The sequence below is a fragment of the Sinocyclocheilus grahami genome, unplaced genomic scaffold (assembly GCF_001515645.1).
Source record: "Sinocyclocheilus grahami isolate Dianchi unplaced genomic scaffold, SAMN03320097.WGS_v1.1 scaffold964.1, whole genome shotgun sequence".
Lineage (NCBI taxonomy): Eukaryota > Metazoa > Chordata > Actinopteri > Cypriniformes > Cyprinidae > Sinocyclocheilus > Sinocyclocheilus grahami.
This window is the reverse complement of record NW_015506143.1, coordinates 341,230-367,453: the sequence shown is the minus strand read 5'-3', so window position 1 is coordinate 367,453 and position 26,224 is coordinate 341,230. Positions and strand designations below refer to the sequence as shown.

At 37.8% G+C, this 26,224-nt stretch overlaps 1 protein-coding gene across 5 annotated transcripts in view; it reads right to left on the bottom strand.

The window, feature by feature from the left end:
- LOC107564797 (IQ motif and SEC7 domain-containing protein 1-like) overlaps window positions 1–26,224 on the bottom strand; it is an 81,028-nt gene that overhangs the window by 13,523 nt on the left and 41,281 nt on the right. For 3 of the 5 annotated variants that reach the window (XM_016249954.1, XM_016249959.1, XM_016249957.1), the window contains 9 exons: window positions 7,557–7,836; window positions 4,826–5,829; window positions 3,737–3,898; window positions 2,894–3,016; window positions 2,538–2,704; window positions 2,286–2,425; window positions 2,020–2,049; window positions 956–1,081; window positions 725–824 (listed from right to left, as the gene is read on the bottom strand). In XM_016249954.1, the coding sequence (XP_016105440.1) occupies window positions 725–824; window positions 956–1,081; window positions 2,020–2,049; window positions 2,286–2,425; window positions 2,538–2,704; window positions 2,894–3,016; window positions 3,737–3,898; window positions 4,826–5,829; window positions 7,557–7,836 (2,132 nt within the window). Of the gene's footprint in view, window positions 1–724; window positions 825–955; window positions 1,082–2,019; window positions 2,050–2,285; window positions 2,426–2,537; window positions 2,705–2,893; window positions 3,017–3,736; window positions 3,899–4,825; window positions 5,830–7,556; window positions 7,837–8,921; window positions 9,043–15,804; window positions 16,010–26,224 lie in introns of those variants that run through there. The other 2 variants (XM_016249958.1, XM_016249956.1) reach the window with 2 other exon arrangements.

The window sequence follows — 26,224 nt, the reverse complement described above, 5'->3', positions numbered from 1 at the left end:
CTGGACTTCCATCAAGCACAATCAAACCTCTACAAATTATTCAGAATGCAGCGGCACGACTGGTCTTCAACGAGCCCAAAAGAGCCCATGTTACACCTCTCTTTATCTCCTCACACTGGCTACTGGTTGCGGCTCGTATCAAGTTCAAGACATTGATGCTTGCATATAGAACAGCCACAGACTCAGCACCCGCCTACTTCCACTCACTATTACAAATCTACCTCCCCTCCAGAAGTCTGAGAGCCACTAGTGAGCGATGCCTCGTGGTACCATCACAGAGAGGCTCAAAATCACTTTCCAGAACATTCTCGTTCACCATTCCTGGCTGGTGGAATGATCTTCCCACCCCTATCCAGAATGCTGAATCCCTGACAATTTTAAAGGGACAGCTGAAAACTCATCTCTTTTGACGCTACTTGCCTTCATCCTAAAAAAAAAAAAAAAAGCTTTGTCTTTCTCTTTATTCCTTCCCTTTCTAGCTTGTACTTATTTGAACAAATGCCTGAAACTTGGTTTAACGAGCACTTACTGTGTCTGTATTCCCCAATTGTAAGTCGCTTTGGATAAAAGCATCTGCAAAATGACTAAATGTAAATGTAAAAAAAAAAATTTTTTTATTTTGGATGCGATTAATCAAGATTAATCGTTTGACAGCACAACTTATTATTTTAATGGCACTTCTAGCCTTCCATTCAGAAAGATTGGCTGTGTTCATATTTCTTACACTGGTTCTCAAAGAGCATCACTTGCATCCCGTACAGAGAGAAAGACTGCCTGAAACTATACGTCACTGAGTTTTTCTTCTTCTGGAAGATCTTGGTAACCTGTCACAAAGTGGCAGAAATCACAGTGATCAACACATGCTGATATTTGTCCATTCATGAGAGTATTTAGCTTTAGTAGGCGATGTAGCATGCTCATGTCATGCGTTCTATGTGTCTTTGTGATCTCTCACCACCAGCAGGTCATTAAACAGGAAGATCTCCCGCTGGTGCTGCCCCAGTTTTTGCAGTCTGTTGGGATCTGGGACCTCGAACAGTCTGCAGTAGCACACCAGCCTGCGATGGGCCTGAGACAGCACCTGTAACACACACACACACACACACACGTGTTTGTTTCTCTGTCATGGTGGGGACTTTCCACCGACCAACGCCTATTTTTATACTGTGCTATAATATTTTTTTTCTCTTCTACTGTTTTTATATAGAGCTAGCTATAAAACTATAACTGAACACACCCTAACCCTTTATTTACCTTTTTATTATTGTTTTCACCAATGAGAATTTCCCCAAAGCAAGGAAGTTTTGTCACATTTAGCTCACTTATGAGGGCATATTTGCATCCAAAATATGGTTAAAGGGATAGGTCACCCAAAACTTGAAAATTCTGTCATTATTTACTTTCCCTCAAGTTGTTCCAAACCTGTATGAGTTTCTTTCTTCTGCTGAACACAAAATAAGTTATTTTGGAGAATGTTGGTAACCAAACAAGTTGATGGTTGCCATTGACTTCCATAGTATTGAAAAAAAAAATGCTATGGAAATGAATGGTTACAAGCAACAGTTTGGATACCAACATTCTTCTAAATATCTTCTTTTGTAACAACTTTTGTAACAATATGAGAGTGAGTAAATTAATTTTCATTTTTGGATGAACTATCCCTTTACGTACTGTAAGTGCACACAGTCAGATTAATTTACTGTACATGACGTGAAGCATTTCACTCAGCTTTTAACTCTTGGAAGAGTATTTTTGTGAACGTGAGATTACATTTGGGTTCTGTTACCAAATCTATACATAGTGTATTAGTATTTAAATTATGTATCTAGAGTTTTGAAAGGACAAAGAAAATGTTTTACATCCAGTGCATCCAGTTATTGATTTTAGGTCCAGATATGACATTTGGAAAGAAAATTACATAGGGAAAGCGACTGTGGTGGTGAAGCGTGGAAAGAAATAATGATTAGTCACACACAGATGGACAGCTGCTGTATTTATACATCATAAAAAAATACTTACACATCCAAGGCCATGCTGAAGTGATCCCATCTGTAATGCAAGAGGCAAAGTCAAGTGTGTGTGTACTAATGCAATTCTCTTTACTAAATTCAAAATGGTCATATCTGAATTGTTGAAGAATGACCAACTGACGGCCTCTCATTATCTTCATTAATTACACAGATAGTGTTTAAGAAGAAGGTCAATGACTGGGGATTCACAATAAAAGTCTGCATCTTTTAGCAAATGTACGACAGTTTCATAAAGCAGAAATATGATGAACCTACTTGCTTCTTGCCCACAATGAGTTTCTCCACCTTCTGCACCTGAGACACGTGGTCCTCATTGGTTTTGAGCTCCTTCTTCTGGATCCGCTCGTAAATCCCAACCAGCATCTCCCGAGGGATGTCCTCGCCATCATCAACCCCTTCCAACACAAACACAAGACTGCCATTACAGCTGTATCTGTTTTGTTTTCCTATCTATCCAGAGTTCAGTTGACGGATGTGATTTACGGATGTGTGTGTTTCAATCAAAACCTCGCAGATTCTTGACAAAGTCCTCAAGTTTCATCTTGCGTTCCAGCTTGACGTTGGGGCTGTACATGTCTGTGTTGAGGAGGATGATGGCGAAAGCCAAGATGAAGATGGTGTCAGGGTTTCTGAACTGACGGACCACATCAGGGTTACAGATGCAGTAGCGCTGGCTGAACAAAGACACATCCCAGATCACTGTAACTCTGATCAAGCATGTTAAAACATTACAATATGAAGCAATGAAATGATCTTTTTAGAATTAGTGCCACTTGTATATTTGTCTTTTCTAAGTTATAACACTTCATAATGATTTAAAAATAAGATGTATGTATGTAGATGTATGTTGCTTGATAACACACCTGAAAGCCTCGATCAGGCGCTCCACCTTCTGTGCCTCGCCCTGAACCCGGATTTGAGCCTGGAATTTCCTCAAAGCTTCATCCAGCTCCATCACTGAGAAATCCAGCTCATCCACCACACAGCTGCAACAGACACACACGCACTCCTAAAAATAAAGCTGCTTCACCATGCCATAGAAGAACCTTGTTGTCTAAATGGTTGCATAAAGAACCTTTAACATCTGAAGAACCTTTCTGTTTCACGAAAGCTTCTTTGTGGCGAAAGAAAGTTCTTCAGATTATAAAAAGGTAAGAAAGAGATGATCCTGTGACTGAATGGTTCTTTGTGGAACCAAAAATGGTTCTTCTATGGCATCGCCGTGAAGAACCTTTTAAGCACCTTTAATTTTAAGAGTGTGCCCTCAAACGTCAACACATGCTTGCTGCATGCCACAATTGCCAGTTTGCACAAACAGGGTACAGAAAAAGTGTTTTGTTTTTAAATACATTATCAGTGGAAAAACTAAAATTAGTAGCCTAATTGGGAGCAAAAAGGTTGCAAGTATCTAGGTTACAAATTTCACTTTAGTTACATGGTTGACTAGTTGATTTTGACAAACACAGTCAGAGATACTGTTTGTGTAAAAATAGAAGAGGTCCACTTTGTTTGAATTAGATATGAATGTGTTTAAAACTAGCTACTGTATGCTAGGTTCATTTTATTTAAGCTAGTTTTTCTAAAACATTCTCTACAAAACATAGGATTTATGTAATTTGTGTATTTTATTTGTGGAACGTGGCAATTATAAACTATGAAAACTGATAACATGTAGATGAATAAATGAAAAAAAGGCAAATACGTACTCTAAAACATCCCTGTTGAACTGTTTCTGTCTGTTCCCGAGAAATTCTCCAATCATTTGTCTACTCAAGCCTTTCCTCTGCAGCAGGAAGTGGGCCACACCTACAGGTGTGTCAGGAATAAAGCCCCTCTCCATCAGGTACTGGATGCCCTTCTCTGGCTTTCTGAAAGTACAGAGTAATGACCCTGAAACATTCGACCCTAAAACATTTTCAGGGTTGGCACAAAATATATTTTGAAAAAGAAAAAACATACACCAGAATTTGAGAATTCTAAATTAGGATTTAAAATTGGTGATAAAATTAGTGGAAATATACCTAAACAACAAATCAAATAATAATTAAAAAGAAAAAGGCTGAAGGATAGACATAAAAATATGATTAAAGTGCTGCAGTGAATTCAGCCCAATAAACACATACATAATATACAATAATATTAATATCACAGTCACACTTTATTTTAAGATCCATTTCTCACTATTAACTACGACTTTTGAACTCCTACTGCTAATGTGCTGCTTATTAATAGTAGCGTAGTAAAGTAGTAATAGATAAGTTTAGGTATGTGTATGATTAAGGGATCTAAAATGTGATCATGCAGAGTACTGTATAAGTACTAATAAACAGCCAATATGCTAGTGATATGCATGCTAATAAGCGGCTAGTTAATAGTGAGAATTGATCCTTAAATTATCCCTTCATACCCAGTGATAAAATATGTGACCCTGGAGCACAAACGCAGTCTTAAGTCGCTGGGGTATATTTGTAGCAATAGCCAACAATACATTGTATGGGTCAAAATTATAGATTTTTATTTTATGCCAAAAATCATCATTAAGTTCCATGAAGATATTTTGTAAATTTCCTACTGTAAATATATTAAAACTTAATTTTTGCATTGCTAAGAACTTCATTTGGACAACTTTAAAGGCGATTTTCTCAATATTTAGATTTTTTTGCACCCTCAGATTCCAGATTTTCAAATAGTTGTATCTCGGCCAAATATTGTCCTATCCTAACAAACCATACATCAATGGAAAGCTTATTAATTCATGCTGTATAAATCTCAATTTTGATAATTGTAATACATACTTGTTGAAGAGGTTGAGGCCGATGCGGTATTGCCTCTTGCGCATGATATCGCTGCTGAAGGCCGGAGAGTCCCAGCTGTTGCGAGTGTCTTTGTGGTAGGTCTGTTTGCTGAGACTCTCGTCTCTAGATGGCAGTTCTGAGTTTATCGTGTCAATGGAGTTTGAATTGCTGTTGATGCTGTCATTGTCTCCGTCTGAGAAGTCTGACTCGGACTTGCTCTGCCGCTTGCCGTTGGCGGCCAAGTGGCTCTCCAGCTGCCGGTGTCGAAGTGGCTCTTCATCTCCAGAGAGCGAGGGGACTCTAGGAGGTAGCCCTTGTTTGGGACAGGGCCCGGCTGCGATGCGCTGGTGAATGTTGCGGTGGCTTGTATCTGCTGCGCTGTCGCTGGGAGGCTCGATGGTCAGCAGGGGTAAGCCCGGCCCCTGGCGCTCGAGGGAAGGAGTGTCCGTGTCCAGCTTCTCATTCCTGGCGTCTGTGAATGGCTGGACCAGCAGTGAGAGCTCCTCTTCATCGATGAAGAGCGTCACGTCGCAGATCTCATCATCCTGATGCTTGCTCTCCTGACAAACTGCTTGCTCGGGCTGCAGACTACGGCAGTTCAGTGCATCGTCGATCGACTCTGCCAGTGACTTCACTTGCCTGGAGAAAGTGTCCTCTAGCTCTGTGATTGTGTCTGTCAAGTCGTTTTGAGTTTCTGGGGCTTCCAAAATGACTGGGACCATCTCTGCAGCCTTCACCATGCCTCCTACTTGGTTGACGTCGTCCAGGAGAGACATTTGCCTCCCCTCCAAAACAGAGCCGTGGGCTTTCTCAGGCCCCTCAAAGGAAAGCTGCATCCTCATGTTGGACAGAAGGATCCTGCGGGTCATGCGGTTCTCCGACATCGAGCTCCTGAGGCGCTCAAAGTTCTTGTTCATCTGGTATTGCCGGAAAGCTGTCTGGATGGTGCGCGCTGCATGGCGGGTTATGAAACGGCCTCCGTATTTCCGCTCAAGCATTTCCACCTTAGAAAACCAAGAACCATATGATTAAGACAATATCATAACAAACCAATTAGGGTTAATTAGAAGGTACAACACATTGTGTATAAACAATAGTGTTTAACATTAAACGATTTTTGGTTCCACTTTATTTCAATAGTCCGCTTTATACATTCTACTAACTATAAGTAGCTTGCAACTACATGTCAACTAATTCTCAGTAATGTGCAACTACATGTCTACTAACTCTCAGAGTAGATTGTTAGGTTAATTTTAGGGTTAGTAGAATAAGCTGGCATATACTTGCAAAGTTTCTCATAGTCAGTATGTTGTGGACCCATCAAAATAAAGTGTTAGAAGATATTAAGCAGACAGTCTACTAATACTCTAATGACTGATAGTTGACATGTAGTTGCAAAGTTACTTACTGTTAGTAGAATGTCTAAAGTTGACTATCAAAATAAAGCGTTACCCTATACTGTATTACTAGCATATTGGCTGTTTATTAGTACTTATAAAGCACATATTATGTATGTATGACCATATTTTAAATCGCTTAACCCACCCAATACCTAAACTTAACAACTACCTTACCAACTATTAATAAGCAGCACATTAGGAGTTTAACACAAAAGTCAAAGGCCTAGTTAAATTGTGAGAATTGGTCCCCAAACTAAAGTGTGACCGTAATGTTGCAAATATTTGTCAACTAACTGCCATTAATTTTCAACATCATGTCAACTAACTCTCATTAGAGTATTAGTAGACTGTTAGTTTAGGGTTAGTGTTGATATGCATTTGTAAAGTTACTTATAGTCAGTAGAATGTCTGTTGGTGGAGCATCAAACTAAAGTGTTAGCAGATATTAAGCAGACAGTTTACACTGTAAAAAAATAAATAATAATAATTTACCATTAAAAATACAGTAGCAACATTTGAGGTTTTCCTGATTTAAAAAACATATTTTATTAACTGATATTAATGTTAATATAGCAACCTATTAAAGTACTGAAATCTGTTTAGTACTTTTGTAATACACTAATAACCACCAAAAGCATGGGGTCATGAGAAAGTCACATGATGAACCAAAGCTTATCACAAACAGCTCTTCCACAAGCTGAGAAGGAAAATACTAACGTACATTGAAGATGCACAGTGCCATTCACACAAGCACTAAACACCATCATGGTAACACACATGAACCTGAAATAATGCAATAGACATTCATTTAACAACATTAGGTGTAACATACGGTACAACCCTAATGAACATAACCATTAAAGAAAAACTAATATGAAACAGTTTTTTCGACAAAAAAACATCAAATGTAACGCAGGGAATTCTGGGAATGTCAATTTATGGTTTTCACTGTAAATGATATGTTCTTTTTAACTTCCAAAATGATTACCGTAAAATTACATGAAATGTGCATTGCAGTTTTTCACCGTTAAGCAAATAGGTTTTTTAGGTCTTTTACCGTTAAATTCACAATCATTTTTACAATGTACTAATACTGTAATGACTGCTATAGTTGACATGTAGGTGCAAAGTTACTTATTAGTAGAATTTCTGATTATCAACAACGTTATGTGTGTTTCAAAATATGTGTTTCAAAATAAAGTGTTATACAAGTTTTGAAACACACACACACACATATGTGATCACATATGATAATCATGATTGTGCAAACTACAAAATGCAGCATAGCATTCAAAGCTCTGGTGCACTATTAATTTGCCGCGATACTGTACCTTCTTGTCCTGCAGGTCTGTGGAGAGCTCATAGCTCTCAGAGAGGGAGTGTGAGCGCTTGATGGCCTCCTCCTCTGCCTGCTTGCGGAGGATGGACTGAGAGTGCTGTAGTTTGGGCCGCTGCGGGCGCTGAGGGCCTGGCTGGACGCTGTGGCCGTACACTGGGCTTTCAAACTGCTCCGGACTCAAGGAAGAACTGTGTGTGACAGGGCCTCGGCCATATCCTGTGCTGGTGTCCAGGGAAGGGCCGGGCTCACTGTTTTGAACACTCCCCTCCACACTAGACAAGACAAGAAGGCAAATTAATGAATGTAAAAATACACACTTACAACATTTACATGGTTACATGGAATATGAATTCACTAACAATTTCACATACATTGCATGTGCAGAAAAGATTCTCACGCAAACGTTCTGCTGTGCTTATGCACAAACATTAAAAAGAGATATAAAAGCTTTTATATGCTTCTGTGATAGGCTGCATTTTCATAAAATTTTCCTCCTCCTCCTCCTTTGCAGAATCAGATGCAATGTTCTGATGCTTTGTAAGCCACTATAGACACGTTTAAAAGCATTGCTATGAACATCACATTTGGTTGTGCTCATATTCAACACTTCCAACTATTCTAAGTGTTGCTGTCGGTATATTTTGGCAGTCAGGTGAGATTCAAGTAAACAGGCGGCACAAATAACTGGATATGTGTCAAAAGATTGGATCTATGCAAAGCAGCCTTCGTTGTTCAATTTAAAAAGATAAGAAACATTTAGGGGTGAACACATCCCATGTTTCTAGAAGCACCAGGAGTATTGTCGTTTATGCACTTGATTCTAAGTTTCAAAGTAAATTTAGAACTAATTTAATTGTGAACTTATGACTTTGCCTTAAAGCTATTGTACATACAGTTTTAGGCACATATAATGCATGTTTCATTAAACGCTGTCAATATTTGAACAACTCGTAAAACCTGATTTTCAAGACTGAGCAAAACTTAAAAAAAAAAACATGGTAACACTTTGGGACCAATGGGACCAATTCCCGCTATTAACTAGTTGCTTACTAGAATGCCTATTATTACCATTGTTGCTGTTTATTAGTACTTATAAAGCACATATTCTGCATGACCGTATTCTACATCCCTAATCCTACACAACACCTAAACTTCACAACTACAGGATGCTAAGGTGATGCAATGAAGTTAAAGCAATGAAATTCTACCAAATACATTCAAGTGATCAAGTTAAGACTGCACATCTATCTAGCACATGCTTAGCACACAAACGCCTTTTCATTTTGTGAGTCATGTGTTCCCTATGCTTACTTCAGTCAGAGCATATATCTTCCATATTTACATGAAAATTACTCACTAACTCTTACTCTTCGCAGAATTTCGACGAGAATGTTGTCCAAAGAAAGACCTCCTGCCAAAGAAGTTCAGCTTCTTCTGTTTATCTGCCATTGTAAGCCACAAGTTCAAAGGGCAGTTCGGTTTCCTGCAGAGAGCCAAAGTCTGCTCTGATGAAACCAATCATTTACACACCAGCACATCACGCTCGGCGTAGAGTCATGAACTCGTCTGCATGTACAGGATTTTGCTCAAATAATGTAGAAAAGAAACTTCCTTCAACAACTTCCTCCTCTGTGTTTGCAGTTGTCATGCCTCCAGTCACATGCATCACTGTACAAACAAGTGTAAAGAAGACCTTACAATGCAGCAGGAGAGGCTGAACGCAAATGTCAACCAAACACACCTCTTTATGAAATGAAGAGACTTATGCACAACTAATGTGAAGCACTGAACATTAGGCTGTTTTAACTAATCAAAAGACAGACTAGTGATCCTTTATCCTTAAATTGGATGTACTTTATTTTACAGTATGTGCACTTATGTGTATTTTCAGTGTACATACTCCTAAGAAAGTACTGGGTAGTATAAGGTAACTAACATGGGTTAAGGTTAGATTTAGAGGTAGGTTCAGGGTTAGTGCATGCGGAACAGGACTGAAAAATAAAATGCTACCCTTAAACATAATATATAATTTAAGTCTTACTTTTAAATGAGAATAATCCAGACTACATTTTATTTACACATCCTGAATTTATTATTCTGTTGATCAGATTTACAGCATGATACCAAACATAACAATAAAGGGCGTAATAAAGTGCTTCTCTAAACATGCTATTAGGCAAGTCATAGCATTAGTAAGTAAATAACATTGGTATTGAAGTATCAATGCTTGCTATCAGACCCTACTTTTCAACCTAAGTCAATACAAGTACAGTACAGAATTGTTTATGACTGATTGTGATGTACTGAAAGGGACTACAGGTGAAGATCTCAGTGACCAGATGAGTGCCGTGTCCACACATTCACACAGAGTACATGCAGTCATGGAGATGTGCTGTCGACACAGTGAAATTCACACTTCTTGCATAAAATCTCTGGAGACGGATCTCATGCACCATCTGTCCTGGCAAACACTGACACGTTCCTCTCTCGCGGGTGGCTAGCTTCCCTAGTGCTCAAACACAAATGCCAGCACACAGTTTAGAAGCCATGCTGCTCATGTAAAGTGAGTTGGAGAATAATTTCAGCATTAGGATTGAACATTTTTAACATGTAAAGGATAATTATGCAGCACCATTCATTCACTGAACAACTTTTGTCACTTACAGTACGCCACGTTGGTCACTAATGTCAACAGTTGCAAAGCAGAGCTCAAGTTTGCCCAAATCTAGTGAATATAGTGTGGTCCGTGTGATACAGACAGGAATGTCTACTAGCAACCAACAGCATGATCACTCTGTGATCTCCGGTGATTGTATTGCTGTCAGTGTGACTGCAGCATGAATTCATTCAGTCCTCACATTCATTCTGAGGCAGACATTCAGAGAAGCAGATCCAATGAATTTTGTAATTATAATGTACTGTAACAACTTCAAGGATGTTATGCATTCTTATCCTCTATCCTTAAATGAGCAATCTCTAGTGTGTAGAGACCCTTTGGGACATTTCCAATTTTCAGTATACCATCACAAATATTGGCCAAATTTACTGAACAGGGTAAAATGGAATTAGCTGCAATCTCATAAAAACACAGATGGGAGTGGTTGATCTACTGGCAATGTGCAAATTAAAGAATGCAGACACAACCAGTGCATTTCCATACTAACAAGTGCAACCTACCAAGAGCAGCATAAACTAACAACACAGGCACAAAATGGTTTATAGTTTTTTTCAAAATGCTTACACACAGTTTTTGAAACTATGGCTCCATTTCTCAAAATTCTACACAAAACCACAAAACACACATACAACATACAAAACGTCACACACATCTTGCAAAAGCAAACACTTCTTTGAAAACTGTTTTAACTCTTCTAAAAAATGTATTTTTGCATAGTAACTTTACACACAAACAAAATAATTAGCCACATGCGCGCCAAACTACACACAGATGTGAAAAATGTCAAACACAACGCTCGTGTGTCTTCTGCTTGTTCAGAGTGCAGTGAAGAACAGGAGTTTGTCATAGCACTCACACATACTGTACATGCACATATACACTGTATATACAGTATGTATGACTGATGAATTTTACACAGTTATGCAACTGAACTGAATCAATACTCAACTGACTTGAGCTGTAGAATGACACTATTGACTTAGAGCTGCTTTACAGCAGAATGTGAATTTGATACTATTTTGAAGCTGCTGTGAAAAAATCTATATTGTATAAGGCACATTAGAAATGAAGTTGACTTTCTGACTTGGCTTTTATACATATGACAGACAGACAGACAGACAGACAGACAGACAGACAGACAGACAGACAGATAGGCAGAGACAGACAGACAGACAGACAGACAGACAGGGACGGACGGACAGACAGACGGATAGATAGATAGATAGATAGATAGACAGACAGGCAGACAGACAGACGGATAGATAGATAGACAGACAGACAGACAGGCAGAGACAGACGGACGGACGGACGGACGGACAGATAGATAGATAGATAGACAGACGGGCAGACGGACAGACGGATAGATAGATAGATAGATAGATAGATAGATAGATAGATAGATAGATAGATAGATAGATAGATAGATAGATAGATAGATAAATAGATAGACAGACAGAGAGGCAGACAGACAGACAGACAGAGACGGACAGACGGACGGACGGATAGACAGATAGATAGACAGACAGACAGACAGACAGACAGACTGTTTATAAACAACAATTTCAATTTAGATAGCTACTTTACGAGGAAAGCCTCTGTAAATTAGGTTTAATCTAGTGATTTGGCAAAACGCTGTGAAAGTGTGTGACTCAGACTCTTCTAGTGAAGTCACTTCCCCATCATAGGTCATGTTAAAAAGAAACAGCTGCTGTATGATTGAGGGGAAAATGAAGAACAGTCTAAAATGACATTTCCTACAGAGCCCTAGAGCCTCAACTGTTTCTAACCGTAAATTAAGAGTGGCCACCATAACCACAGAAGATTTCCACAAGAAAACGGAAAAGAAAAAAAGAAAAAAAACACACACACACACACATGAATGTGTTCTCTCACATCGCATTGCCATTCAGGAGCCTTGTCTATTATTTAAACAAACTAGTACCTCAGTCCAAAATTCCCCCCCAAAACCCTGTTGGCATTAAAATTATTTAGTTTAATTTGGATTTTTTTGTTGTGTGTGTCAAGTCAAGTCAAGTCACCTTTATTTATAACGCTTTTAACAATACAGATCGTGTCAAAGCAACTGTACAGCATTAATTAGGAAAATAGTGTGTCAAATAGTGTGTGTGTGTGTGTGTGTGTGTGTCCACCAGGTGTTTGACAAATAGCTGGGGGATTCCAGCATTCCAAGTGAATAAAGGTGGATGAGAAAGAGGGCAGGAAAATTCTTTGGGAGTCCATCACGTTAATGGAGAGCAGACTTCAGCCCTGTGTGTGTGTGTGTGTGTGTGTGTGTGTGTGCGTGCGTGTATGCTGGTTGTCTCAAGTGGATTTCCATATGTGCCTGAAACACACTGAAACACACTGCAGACCACATGACCCACTTGCAGTTTTAATTGTAGATGACAGAGTCAAACACAACATCACATATTAAACATACAGTGATCTCAAAAAGTGTGTGGACACTTAAACCACAAAGCCACACTTAAAAGTCATCATATTTGATAACAAAAATTAATGCCACTTGGTTTGATATTTAAAGAGGGACAGCCAAGCACAATGTTTCACAAAAAAAGACAATGTGTTGTAGGTTTGAGGTAAAAACAACTACAACAAACGAGATACTCAGCTATTGGGAGACTTTTTTGCTTTGTCAAACATGAATGGAACTCTTCATAGCTGTGATGTAATGAACTACATATGAACTCCACCTGTGTGTGAACTTGACGAGAACTGACTTGACACCAGTAACTTTAAAGTCAATGCAAAAGTGCAATGTAACTGAGAAAAGCTCTAGCAGAAATAGTTTACTGATGCCACTTGCTTTGATATTTTGTTATCTAATGCAATAACATTCAGGCATTTAAAGTGTGATGTGAATATTTTTTTAATATTTCTGCCGCTACATAAGAGCTCCTCTTGCAGACCTTTCAAAATTAGTCAGTGAATTATTGGATGATACAGGCAACCAAATAATCACACAGGTATCCCATAACCAACAATGCTACAGTAAAAATAATATGTCCCGAGTCAAATTGTCTGCTGATTTGTAGTTTTGCTGCAGGGCTGTTGGCACAGGATATGATGTGGCTATTATGTGTCCTCCAGCAAAGGAAGCAGCCGTTCCCTGCTGATCTTTCTGGTGTTATTCTGTTATCTAGCTCGGCACTGCAGACATGTGACAGAGACAAAAACACAACACACATGTGTTGAACTGGGAAAAAAAACAAAAATTCCACGAAAGGTAATAAAAAATACAATCAGCTACTTTAATTTGAAAATTCGATAACACTTTAGGTAACACTTTATTTTACGGTGTCCTTGTTACACGTTACATGTACTTACTATCACAATAACAAATTAGCCATAATTACATGCAAGTAACCTAAGCTAAACCCTAATCCTAACCCTAACCATACAGTAAGTACATGTAGTTAATTAATATTACCTTAAAATAAAGTGCAACCGAAAATTCATCCAGAATGACGAATGCCTCATGGCCTTCCAATGGTTAACAGAGAAGCACAGACCTTCCACAACAACACTGGACATTATAAATAAACCATAACATGAAGCTTTAAAGAGCTCCTCTGCATGAAAGCCTTGACTAAGATGTCTAACCTCAGCCGAGGACATCTCTGACAAGCAAATACATTCAGTTTCATACTGTCTAAGAACTCTGTGTTCGAGACCTGAAACATATGGACTGTCATGTTACACTGTATCTCTCAGCTGGACAGGCTAAAAAACCACTGTCATTAATGTGATCATCTCATAAATATAGAGCAATGCTTCTGTCAGGGCACATGGCCACTGCTACAGAGACCAAAGAATGAATGAAAGCGGTGCTACATTTACATAAACCTGGTCAACAGCACATGACAAGCTTCTATATACACAGGATTTTCAATACAAACATTATATTCCACAGTCTATTTTACAGCACTTTGAAACCTTTGTTGGCTTAATTCAGCTGTACTGTAACTTGACAAAGGCCACTTCCAGTAACATCACTGAATACATCAATATTAACTAGTGCTGTCAAACGATTAATCACGATTAATCACATTCAAAAGAAACGTTTTTGTTTACATGATATGTGTGATTTTCTGGATTTTTTTTCTCATTTTGTCTCTCATAGTTGAGGTATACCTATGATGAAAATTACAGGCCTCTCTCATCTTTTTAAGTGGGAGAACTTGCACAATTGGTGGCTGACTAAATACTTTTTTTCCCCACTGTATATTGAAAATATTTACATATAAATTATATCATGTATACATTTATTTAATATATATTAGGGCTGGGTAAAAAATATTGATATCTCGATATTAATCGATTCTCATTTTTACGGAACGATATCGATTCTTAAATCCCAAGAATCGATTATTCTAGCCTGTTTTCAGTTAATGGACAGAACGTTGAAGGGCACTTCCCATCTAATATATATTGTGCAATAAGCATTGTGCGTTGGTGCTTTTAATATCTCAGATTTCAATTTATGTCCATTGTATTGCAATATTTAAACAAATGTCACTTTGGCACTGTTTAATGTGGAGTGACAGATCGCTGTAGCGCCTCAGTTCAACAGACGCGGCACGTGAACTGATCATCTCCTCCACATTAATACCAGTTTCAGCACATAAACAATAAACATGACTAAACATCTGAAGGTAAGTTAAAAGAAAGAGTACAACTTTACAATTCGTATTCATGTAATCTCTCAATCAGTGTTTCAGCCGCGCAAAGACGTCAATATAACAGCTTGTAAACAATACACGTAACGTCAAATTTACCTCAGAAAAACATATTCGGTGACCATAAACTCGTTAGTCAGATAGAAAAATTATCTGTAGAGAGGGGCATTTTGCTAAATATATGCACGATATAACATATTCATTATAAATTTGACTGTTCTTCAATGTTTAATTTCAGTTTGAATAAATCCATCAAGTTTTTATGACAGCCACCATTGTTTATGTTTCAAAAAAACGAACTGAAGTAGAAATATTATTATGTAATTGTAACTGTTATTTTAAAAACGTCATTAAGGGTAATTTTAACAAATCAGTCCATTTTAACTTTCAATATTATAGTAATGTAGCACCAACTGACTCTCATGTATATTTTACAGCATTAGTTGAGAGATTTTTTTTCCTTGAGAAAATTTGGCATGTACTGTACCTGATATATATCCAAAATAATCTATATTGAATTGGTAATCAAATCGAATGCTTGTGAATGAGAATCAAATCGAATCGTGAAATTTGTGTCAAAACCAAGCCCTAATATATAAACGTAACATATTTTTCTTAAACACATACATGCATGTGTGTGTATTTATATATACATAATAAATATACACAGTACACACACATATATTATGTAAACAACAACTATTATTTTGGATGCGATTAATCGCGATGAATCATTTGACAGCACTAATGTAAACAACTATTCTTTAATGGCATTCATTTTATAGTCATTATACTTAAAATGCACTGTTTAAACATTAGTTCAGACCTAAACCTGCACACAATCACTAGTAATAGTCCAGTCTTACCAGCTGTCCAGCTCCAGTTCAAGCAGAGACTGTGTTTTCTCTGAGTTGCACTGCAAACACCACATATCTGCAGAAGAACACGCGTCCACAACGCAGCCAACTCAACCATCACTGGATCCAAGAGCTCCAGAGCTCTGAGCGCAGCACAAGACTCTCTCTCTCGGTCACATCCACCAAGAGGAATCCCACCGACAGACTTGATGCCAGCAGCCTATGAAACGCAAACCCTGCTTCAGATCTACAGTTAGAGGTTGTGCTTCTGAAAGAAGGCGGGAGAGAGGGAAGGAACCAATGAATGAGTGAGTGCATACTCACAGGGTGACTTCTGCACGAGGCGGTGGAGGAATGCAAGTGGGAAAGAGAGGAAGCACCTCTATTAATAGAGCCTTTCAGAGAGCGAGAGAGAGAGAGATTGTCCTGCTCAAACTCTCCAGCTTTTGCTGCTCTGCTCTGACCATCATGTGTTTATGCTGCACGCTCACATGCTTCACGTGTTTAGACAAATGCACACTCTTTCTCAGCATTACAGAAACATGCTGCATGTTTTTTAAAGGGAAAAAGACGTTGAGTATTCTTTGACCTTGATTCAATGACCTTCCTTTGAGTTTATATGTGGATACAAATACAGGCTGTCTTGATTCTTGTTCTTATGTTCTGTACTTATGGTTACATTTGTAAAGAGTACACAGCGTTACAGCACATAACTCACTGAATCATTGGGAATGGATTTTAAACAAAAATCTACATCCTTGATTAAACTAAATAATTATAATTTCACATTACAAACATCAATGATGCAGATAGATATAAAATGTTGCCCCTTATTCTGTAAACTTCTGTCATCCTTATTAGTTGGGCCCTAAATATTTGTGAAAGCATAAAAGCAGTTATACACATAAAAAGGTCTAAATGTAAGATTTATTTATTTGAATTACATATAAAATGCATAATTTACAGATAAATTACACACCTTAACATAAGCAAACAAACTTAATATAAATAATAAACTATATAAATAAACTGCGTATTTAAATAATAAACTGTATTTTTTTCAGTCAGACATAAGATAAGATTATACATTTAAAAAATTGCCATAAAATCATGGCATAGTTTATTATGAATGGTTTGCATCTACTTGATTTCATATAAATATTAATATAATCTGATTATATCATTATAATTATAAATATTGGTACATATTGATATAAGTGTATTGAGTTAAAAAGTATGAACCTGGCTAAAATATGTCTAGCTGTGGAACAAGCAATATTCAGTTTAAAAGGATTGAGATTGAAAAAAAATTATTGATGATAAATATACAGTGGGGGAAAAAAGTATTTAGTCAGCCACCAATTGTGCAAGTTCTCCCACTTAAAAAGATGAGAGAGGCCTGTAATGCAAATAAATTCTTTTAAAATCCTACAATGTGATTTTCTGGATTTTTTTTCTCATTTTGTCTCTCATAGTTGAGGTATACCTATGATGAAAATTACAGGCCTCTCTCATCTTTTTAAGTGGGAGAACTTGCACAATTGGTGGCTGACTAAATACTTTTTTGCCCCACTGTATATATAAACCTGGTTATTTTGTATTTCAAACTCATTCAGTTTATTAGTACTATTACAGAACTTTTACCTGTTCATTTGCACAAAATTGGAATATTGCATAAAACATTTGCGAATAAAGCACTGTTTCCAACCAGGGAGTTGAAGAGAACATATCGTCACTTCCTGATTAACTTGAGCTAAATATTGCAAAGAAAAACCAAATTTGCTGCTGTATAGTAGAAGGCACTGTATAATAATTTGTGTATACAATAAATTACGAGCTTCAGAGCGCGCTGATGAAACACGGTCATGTTATCTTAATGGGTTAGCTCCTGCGTTCCTAACTAGTCTTCTACCACGCTACAATCCATCTTAGGAAGCGTTCCCTAAGGTCGCAAAACTCTGGACTTTTGGAGGTACCTAGGATAGCAAAGTCCACTAAAGGAGGTAGAACTTTTTCGCATTTGGCTCCCAAACTCTGGAATAGCCTTCCTGATACCGTTCGGGGTTCAGACACACTCTCTCTGTTTAAATCTAGATTAAAGACACATCTCTTTGGCCAAGCATTCAAATAATGCATTTCATAATCTTGTACTGCAGTTATATCTGATTAAATGCACATTATTATTATTCTTTAGTTTGGGTTAGACAAATAAATTTTGCTTGGTTGGAACAGCAGCTATGCTAATTATGTCTCTATTTGTTTCTCTGTTTCTGCTGGGATTGACATCCCGTGGTAACTAGGATTTACACAAGCTTCAGTCTGGATCCAGAACACCTGAGAAGAGATGATGCCAACCCCTCAGAGGACCTCAGATGATGCCAACCCTGAAACAACATACAGAACTACCACATTTTGCTATAAGTTTGATTGCATCATATAATAATTGCTGTTAATAGTGTTCATCATCTGTTTGATTACGTCTTTAATTGATTTTTCCGTACATTTCTGCCATATGTACATTGACTGACAGTCACCACTGATAAGCTACCACTAAATATTGTAGAAACTTAATTTGCTGTAAAGTTGCTTTGCAACGATTTGTATTGTGAAATAAACTTGAATTTAATTATCTTATTTTCTGAGTCTGCTGTTTGGGAACGCAGTTCTTGGAGTTAATTATAAAAACTTGATTTTTACCACTATTTTGAAGTTATTGTAGGTACTTTGCCTTTGCACTGTCTGCAAAAAGTGAGATGTCACGCCATGGCAAAAGGCAGTAATTTCCACATTATTATATACAATATTTGGGTGCTGATCACCATTTACAGAATCATTATAGTAACATCTATATAAAATCTAGTGATCACTGGCTAGGCTATAACATATAGTAATGTAATAAAAAAAAAATTCTGACCGTAACAACCAGACAAAAAGTTAAACGTGAGTGGATACCGTTTTGCAACCAATTTATTCCCAATGTTCGCTAACATTAAAGGATGCAAGACATACTTAGCCTATTGTTTTTACATCGAACTGAATGAAAATAGCTTAACCTTAGAACGACTTGTGGATTGATGTGAACGCCAGCAGGAATAATGCTCAGAATGATTGTGAATTAAACATGTCCGATGACGTTCATTGCAATGTTTTGTATCGAGTTACAAGAAAAGGTAGGAAACGGATTTAATTGCGAACAGTAACTGATTTTATGTGATACGCTGTCATGGCATTCGACTCCTCACACGTGCAGAAGTGAGCCCTAGACTGAGAGCTGGCATCTGCATTATAAAAAGAAAAGAAAAACTTTAAAGATTATTTACGATTAATTATTGTTGCCAAGTTATCTAGTTGTTGCTTGTTTACAGTGCTTTGTTATATGGAGCAGTTTGTTAGATTGCGATCTATCTAATTTGTTTGTCTAAAGAAGTGCCGGCAGATGCATGAAAGTACACAAGTCACACCATAATTTAAAAGCACAGACTTTAATGTACAGTAAAACAGAGGCAGAATACCGTATAACTCCAGGCTGGCACTGGAAATCTGGCAATTAGATGTTAACCAACATAAACCTGACAGTCGGCTATAAAAAAATAACTCTAGAGAGAAGCATTGCATTACATTTATTATATTTTACTTAACCTTGATGAAATGGGAATGTGCAGGGAGACTTCAGATATAAAAACGCGGACTCGTTAGTAAATGTTTACTCAATGAAATCATGGCGCGGTGGCTTCACTTGTTATGATGTCTTGAGCAATTCAGTTCTATAGGCCTGTTAGTTGTTGTAGCCATTGCAGCGTGAATGTCGTCTCAGCTATAACTGTGGGAGAATCTGTCAGCATTGTCTACACCGGGCGTAGTTGTGCCTGATCGTAGTTTCAGTTGGTGCAACAGGTGTAAATATTTATCGTAAAGCTGGACGTTGCAAAGCCCAGCATAGGGCATACGCTGAGCTCTTTTATGTCTAGCTGGTGCAAGCGGCCCCAGGTGAGTAACAATCCAAGGAGAATATCTGGTAGGTCTTATGCCAGGTTCAGACTTCACGATTTTAGCCCGATTTTGCCACGATTTGCTTGACGTAGGGTGTCGTGGGGATTCGTAAACAACAATGGGCGTCGAGACGCAAGATTCCATCGTTTCAGCTCATGTAGTGTGACATAGTGGACAACAATGGATTCCGCGTCTGCGATGCTTCACGACAGAAAGACTAGCATGTTTCATTTTTTTTTCGTCATCCACGACGAGTTCTGTCACATTGGTGACGTTGACCAATAGCAGCACAGAAGCTCTTTCATACACCGGTTTCAAGCATGGCGAAACGAAGGAGAGATGATGGTGCTGCTAGGTGGAATTATGAGATGGAGGAAAGGTTCGTGGAGCTGTGGCAACAGTACTCCTGCCTGTATGATGTGTCATCGAGGGACTACCACGACAGAACAAAGAAAGAAAGATGCTGGCGAACTATAGCGGAAGCGCTTCAGCAATGTTTACAGAAGTCAGTCACTAGTTCCGCCTTCTCGATGACATCACGTTAAAGACGGCACGCGATGAATGGTCGGGAAGCAACGTGTAGTCTGACCTGTTTCTTGTCCAAGACGCGACAAGATTTTAGGAGTCAAACTCGTGTAATCTGACACAGTGACAATCGTGACCGACAAAAATATTGTGTAGTCTGAACCTGGCATTAGACGAGACTAGACCAGTGCAGATGGAATAAGAGACAGCGGGTGATTGTGACTGGATGATTGGTGACAACAAGCAGGGGAGCAGCAGGAGGGATGATAGGAAATGTAGTTCAGATTAGGTGACAGGACTGGTGACAGTGACAATAATTAGTCGAATAATCTTATGTATCTAATGATACGAATGTAAAAATAAAAAATATATAATGTGGTAAAAATGTTCACATATATCTTACCAAGATATGGTTTTAAATGGACCAAAGTGAACATACAAAGACAAGTTTTGAACCCTGTTTTGTCTTTAAAACTTGAAGAAAATAACAATGTCCAGTACAAACATGACTGCCGCTCGTCACAGTTGTTAGAGGTGACAAAAACAGTCCTTCACTCTTAAAAATAAAGGTGCTTCACGATGCAACAGAATAACCTTTGTCTAAATGGTTGCACAAAGAACCATTAACATCTGAAGAACCTTTCTTTTTCACATAAGCTTCTTTGTGACGAAAGAAGGTTCTTCAGATTATAAAAAGGTAAGAAAGAGATGGTTCTTTAAAGAACCTTTGACTGAATGGTTCTTCTATGGCATCGCTGCGAATAAATTAGTTAGGCTAGACCTTCTCATTTAACAACCCTCGGTCCAACCTGCAAAGGAGTGGCCTTTGAAGTCTGAGTCCTTCAAGGGATGCAGCCTTTGAATTGGGACACAGTAACCTTCCAGGTGAAGATAATGAGGAAATGAAGTGGTCTTTCAGTGCTCTCTTCATTAAGTGCATTCTTTTTGGCTGGATTATGAGTCACAGTTGCTCTGCTCTCTACAAAGTCCCCAATTCATGGCCTCTGCCCTTCAGAGTGAGCAGAAGGGCTTAGGGAAGCTCACTTCCAACTGGAATGTGCCCCTGGTGTCATCTGGTGTATGATAGTGTAGTGTAGTGTAGAGCAGCAGCAACAAATTGTTCTTTAAAGAACCTTTGACTGAATGGTTCTTCTATGGCATCGCTGCGAATAAATTAGTTAGGCTAGACCTTCTCATTTAACAACCCTCGGTCCAACCTGCAAAGGAGTGGCCTTTGAAGTCTGAGTCCTTCAAGGGATGCAGCCTTTGAATTGGGACACAGTAACCTTCCAGGTGAAGATAATGAGGAAATGAAGTGGTCTTTCAGTGCTCTCTTCATTAAGTGCATTCTTTTTGGCTGGATTATGAGTCACAGTTGCTCTGCTCTCTACAAAGTCCCCAATTCATGGCCTCTGCCCTTCAGAGTGAGCAGAAGGGCTTAGGGAAGCTCACTTCCAACTGGAATGTGCCCCTGGTGTCATCTGGTGTATGATAGTGTAGTGTAGAGCAGCAGCAACAAATTGAAAAAAAAAAATCATAGTAAAATAACTGATTTACATAGCGCTGCACAACCTGGCCAAAAAGCCAAGAGACGGCATCATCAGAGTCTTGTAAGCATGTGTTAGTGTTGTCTCCTTCAGATTTCTGTGCAACCGATGCACAGATAATTGCTCTTTCAGTCTATCGTGCCCAGAGGGTTGCTGGCTTGCATAAATCCCCGCTGGAGAATTTGTGGCTCTTGCTCTGGAATGAGAGAGACTCATTCTCCATTTACTCAGGCCCCATCCTCATGCAGATCCTCTAAACTTTAGTGGCGGACGGACTACGAATTGCCTTTTTCTCATGAGAATGCATGGAGACAAATACTTATGAAATAACATCCTGCGGCAAAACTCAAAAGGAATACAACTCTTTTAGCCTTTTGAGAAACATCTATTTGTTCATCTCTCATCCATCACTGTACTGCATGGTATTGCATGCATGAAAATGCACTCTATGAACACTCATAGAAAAGCAAAAATCACAGATAGACAAGAGACAGACGTCAGAATGCTGTTCCATTCACACACACTTTATACTGGGACAGCCATTTCCAAACATGAACTTCAAGGTAAAACTCAGTGAAATTCTGCATGATTAGAAAAGGCCACTCTTAAAAATGTATGTTAGTTATGCAGTCCAGGTATGATTTTGCTATGACTTGCTACGGTGTGTTAGCAGAAGTTTAAAGCTGAAAGAGAAACTACCACCATCGTGTTCAAGATACTTAACCTCAGTTTGCTCCAGGAGGTCTAAACATGTAATAAGTGATCTGTAACACACAGATGGATAAACTAATAGCACATTAAGATGTAGTTTTTATATAAGAAACCTGATAATTACCTTGTATTTAAACAACTCACGATCACACTGTATTTTAAGGTCCAATTCTCGCTATTAACAAACCATTAACTACGACTTTTGCCTCAATAAACTCCTAATGTGCTGCTTATGAATAGTTGACATTTGTCAAGTTCAGGTGTTGGGTAGGATTAGGGATGTAGAATATGGTCATGCAGAATATGTGCTTTATAAGCACTAATAAACCGCCAATATGTTAATAATAGGCATGCTAATAAGCAACTAGTTAATAGCGAGAATTGGTTCCTCTACTAAAGTGTTACCCAACTCACATGTCATATTAAATTACATATGCATCTCTAATATATACTGCAACAGAATGAAACAAATATTACCAAAACACTCAACCATATAGATAACTGACACATTCATATTCACAAAAGAAAGCCACATACACACACAAACATACACAACACAAAGCAGATCTTCAGGAGACTGGGATGGTGGCTGACTGCAGATCAATAATCAATGAGTTCACTAGTTCAATCTCAGCACTCATTACACATTCACAAGTTTCTCACTCAAAACACACGTGCTGTCTGTAATGTTTGTAGTTGAGATCAGCTATCTACAGATAAAGAACCAGCAACAGCATCAATATCCACTCAACACAAACATAATGTGTCATTTATCAGAGTCGATGACAAATAATGATATATAAGGAAAATCTGAACATTCTTAGTAATGCAATCTTTGCATCCATGTTGCTTTTTTAATCTTTTGTACTATTATCAGAAAAAAATACATGATGTTAAACCATGATCCTAATCATGGTTACTTGATCGTAATGTTATCTGTGAGGTTTTTAGCTTTTTCTCAGGATTTACATAAGGAAGACAGGTTTTGAGTTGGTTCTTCCTGTAGGAGAGATGATACTGAATCATTCATGAGAATATCACATTTCCTATCTGACCAAACGCAGAGCACACAACACCCTCAGGACAGAAACAACACTTCCACCGGTCAGGAGCAGCTTACATAAGAGGCTTTCAGATATGATTTTGCACTGTTTAGAGTTTTTTTACCCAGCAGATGGGGCAACAACATCACATCTGTGCTCTAGTTACCAGCACTGAACTATGAAACCAGACAATAAATCTCCGAAGTCTTATGATGATCTAAATTCACTCTTTCTTTCTTTGAGAGCGGAAGATGAACATCAGGAGAATTAGTTTTTGACATAAAAATTATTATACATCTATTAATTGCCCCTTAATAATCAGTGGTGTATAAAGTATCTGAAAGCCATACTCAAGTAAAAGTACAGATATCTTACCAGAAAATGACTTTGGTAGAAGTTGAAGTCACCGTTTAGAATAATACTTGAGTAAAAGTCTTAAAGTATGTGATATTTATTGTACTTAAGTATAAAAAGTATTTTTTTAATCTTAAACGTACTTAAGTATTGAAAGTAAAAGTACAAGTAAATGCAAAATGGAAACGAAGCAAATAAATATATATATATATAAAATGTTCATACACAGCTTGAGTAGCAAGATTGTGTTCAGTTTTAACGCTTTCTTCCATTTTATATTTTTGGGTAAAAAAAAAAGCACTTCATCCGGTACTTTGTGTCTTTTATTCCAACATAAGAAATCATTTCTGGAATCTGCATCTGAAGTAGCATTTAGATGTATTTACACAGTGTATGTATCTCAGAGGGGACATGGATGCATTTAAACTGCAGTTACAGATGCATAAATAGGCCTAATGTTTTGTTTTTAACATAAAATGTTGAATACTGATATTTGAAATAATTTAAAACATGAAAAATATTTCGATGTGGAAATGTGACTGTCAAAATGTGAAATTAAAACTGCCAGTAGGTGACAGCAAGTGACTGTTAATGAGTGAGTCATTGAGATTCAACCGATTCATTCACTGAATCACCGAATCATTTATTCAACTGATTCGTACAAAAAGCCGATTCATTCAATAATAAACACCGTCCATTGCTCAGAGACGCAAAACAGTGCTGTGATCTTTGTTTGGAACTATTTTCGTTAGCAAAATTGAGCAAAAACAAGCAGTATTATGTCTAAAATATAAGTCACTTATTGCTTTACTGAACTTGTATAAAGTGATTATTAAATGTGTTATCATGCTGATATCTGCAGAAAAACAGTAGACTACTCTTTGTGTGATATAGATTAAGTTAACTATATTAAATTATATAAATATAAAAAGCATACAGAAGCATTTTTGCCGTCTACAATTTAGAATGCCTTGAATTTTGAGTTTTAATAGACTAATAAATCAATGTGCATGCACTCTGTGTGAGATTTGGTGATATACTTGATAATATCAGATCGCACATCATTACAACAGCACTTACCATATTATCGCAGACGATGCTGTATCGCACACCACAGACTCGACTTGAGTGGAAAATGAATCATCCACGGTTGTGCGTGCACTTGTTTACATGAGCAAAGGTGTTTTTAGGAGTTTAACTTGCAAACGCCAGACCACTGATTCGTCAAACCTGCTTTCCTGCAGTCTGTGTTCTTTGGACTATTTTGTAGTAAGTAACGAATATGCTTTGGGGAAATGCATCAGAGTAAAAGTATACATTTTAATTAGGAAATGTAGTGGAGTAAAAGTAAAAGTTGGCTGAAATATAAAAACTCAAGTAAAGTACAGATACTCCTAAAAATACTTAAGTACTGTAACAAAGTATTATTACTTCGTTACATTACACCACTGCTAATAATAAAGTACTAGTATGATGTATTGGTTAAGCTTGGGGCCAGTAAGTAAAGGTTGGTGGTAAAGGAAAAATAAAACTAGGCCTACTGTTCAATAAATTCATTAAAATTGAAGGAGGGACCAAAATATCTACTTAGGCTAGTAACAACCACCCAGAACAGAGTAGCAGAAACTTAGTAATGCCCTTGAAATGAACCTGAACACCCTTAAAGCTACATAGTAACTCATAAAACCACTCAGAACTTAATAGCAACTCCTACGTAACCACCCATAACACACCAGTCACCGCATCCTTTAAAATGAATACAAAAGAAGAATGATAACATTCAATTCACATATTAATTATGTGACCTGTGTGGGTCCTAAAGGCCATGACACACCAAACCAACATCAAAGAACTTGCGGCAATGAAAGCAGACTTTGTTGTTGCCTGCATCTGGGCCAAAAAAGTTGTGCTTGAACATACCACTAAGACTAAAGTCAACAGTCCACTAGCATTTGGTGGTTCTGCACCTTTGTGGAAGGAAATATCTCTCATATACCAGCAGGTGGCAGTAGTCTATATTTGTCATTCAAAAAAAAAGGAAACCAAAACTAGGACTGCAGGTATAGAAACACTAAACAAAGCAGCGATTGCTTACAGTTTTGAATATGAATTATGTTGATTACATTCTTCTTTCCAGATGACCATGTCTTTATTAAAATATTTGCATATTGGAATGCTCAAGTAAGATGAAGACGAAGATTCTTCTTGTGCAATGGTTCGCTAAGCTCAACAGCCAATCAAGTGCTCCGTCTTACTCAG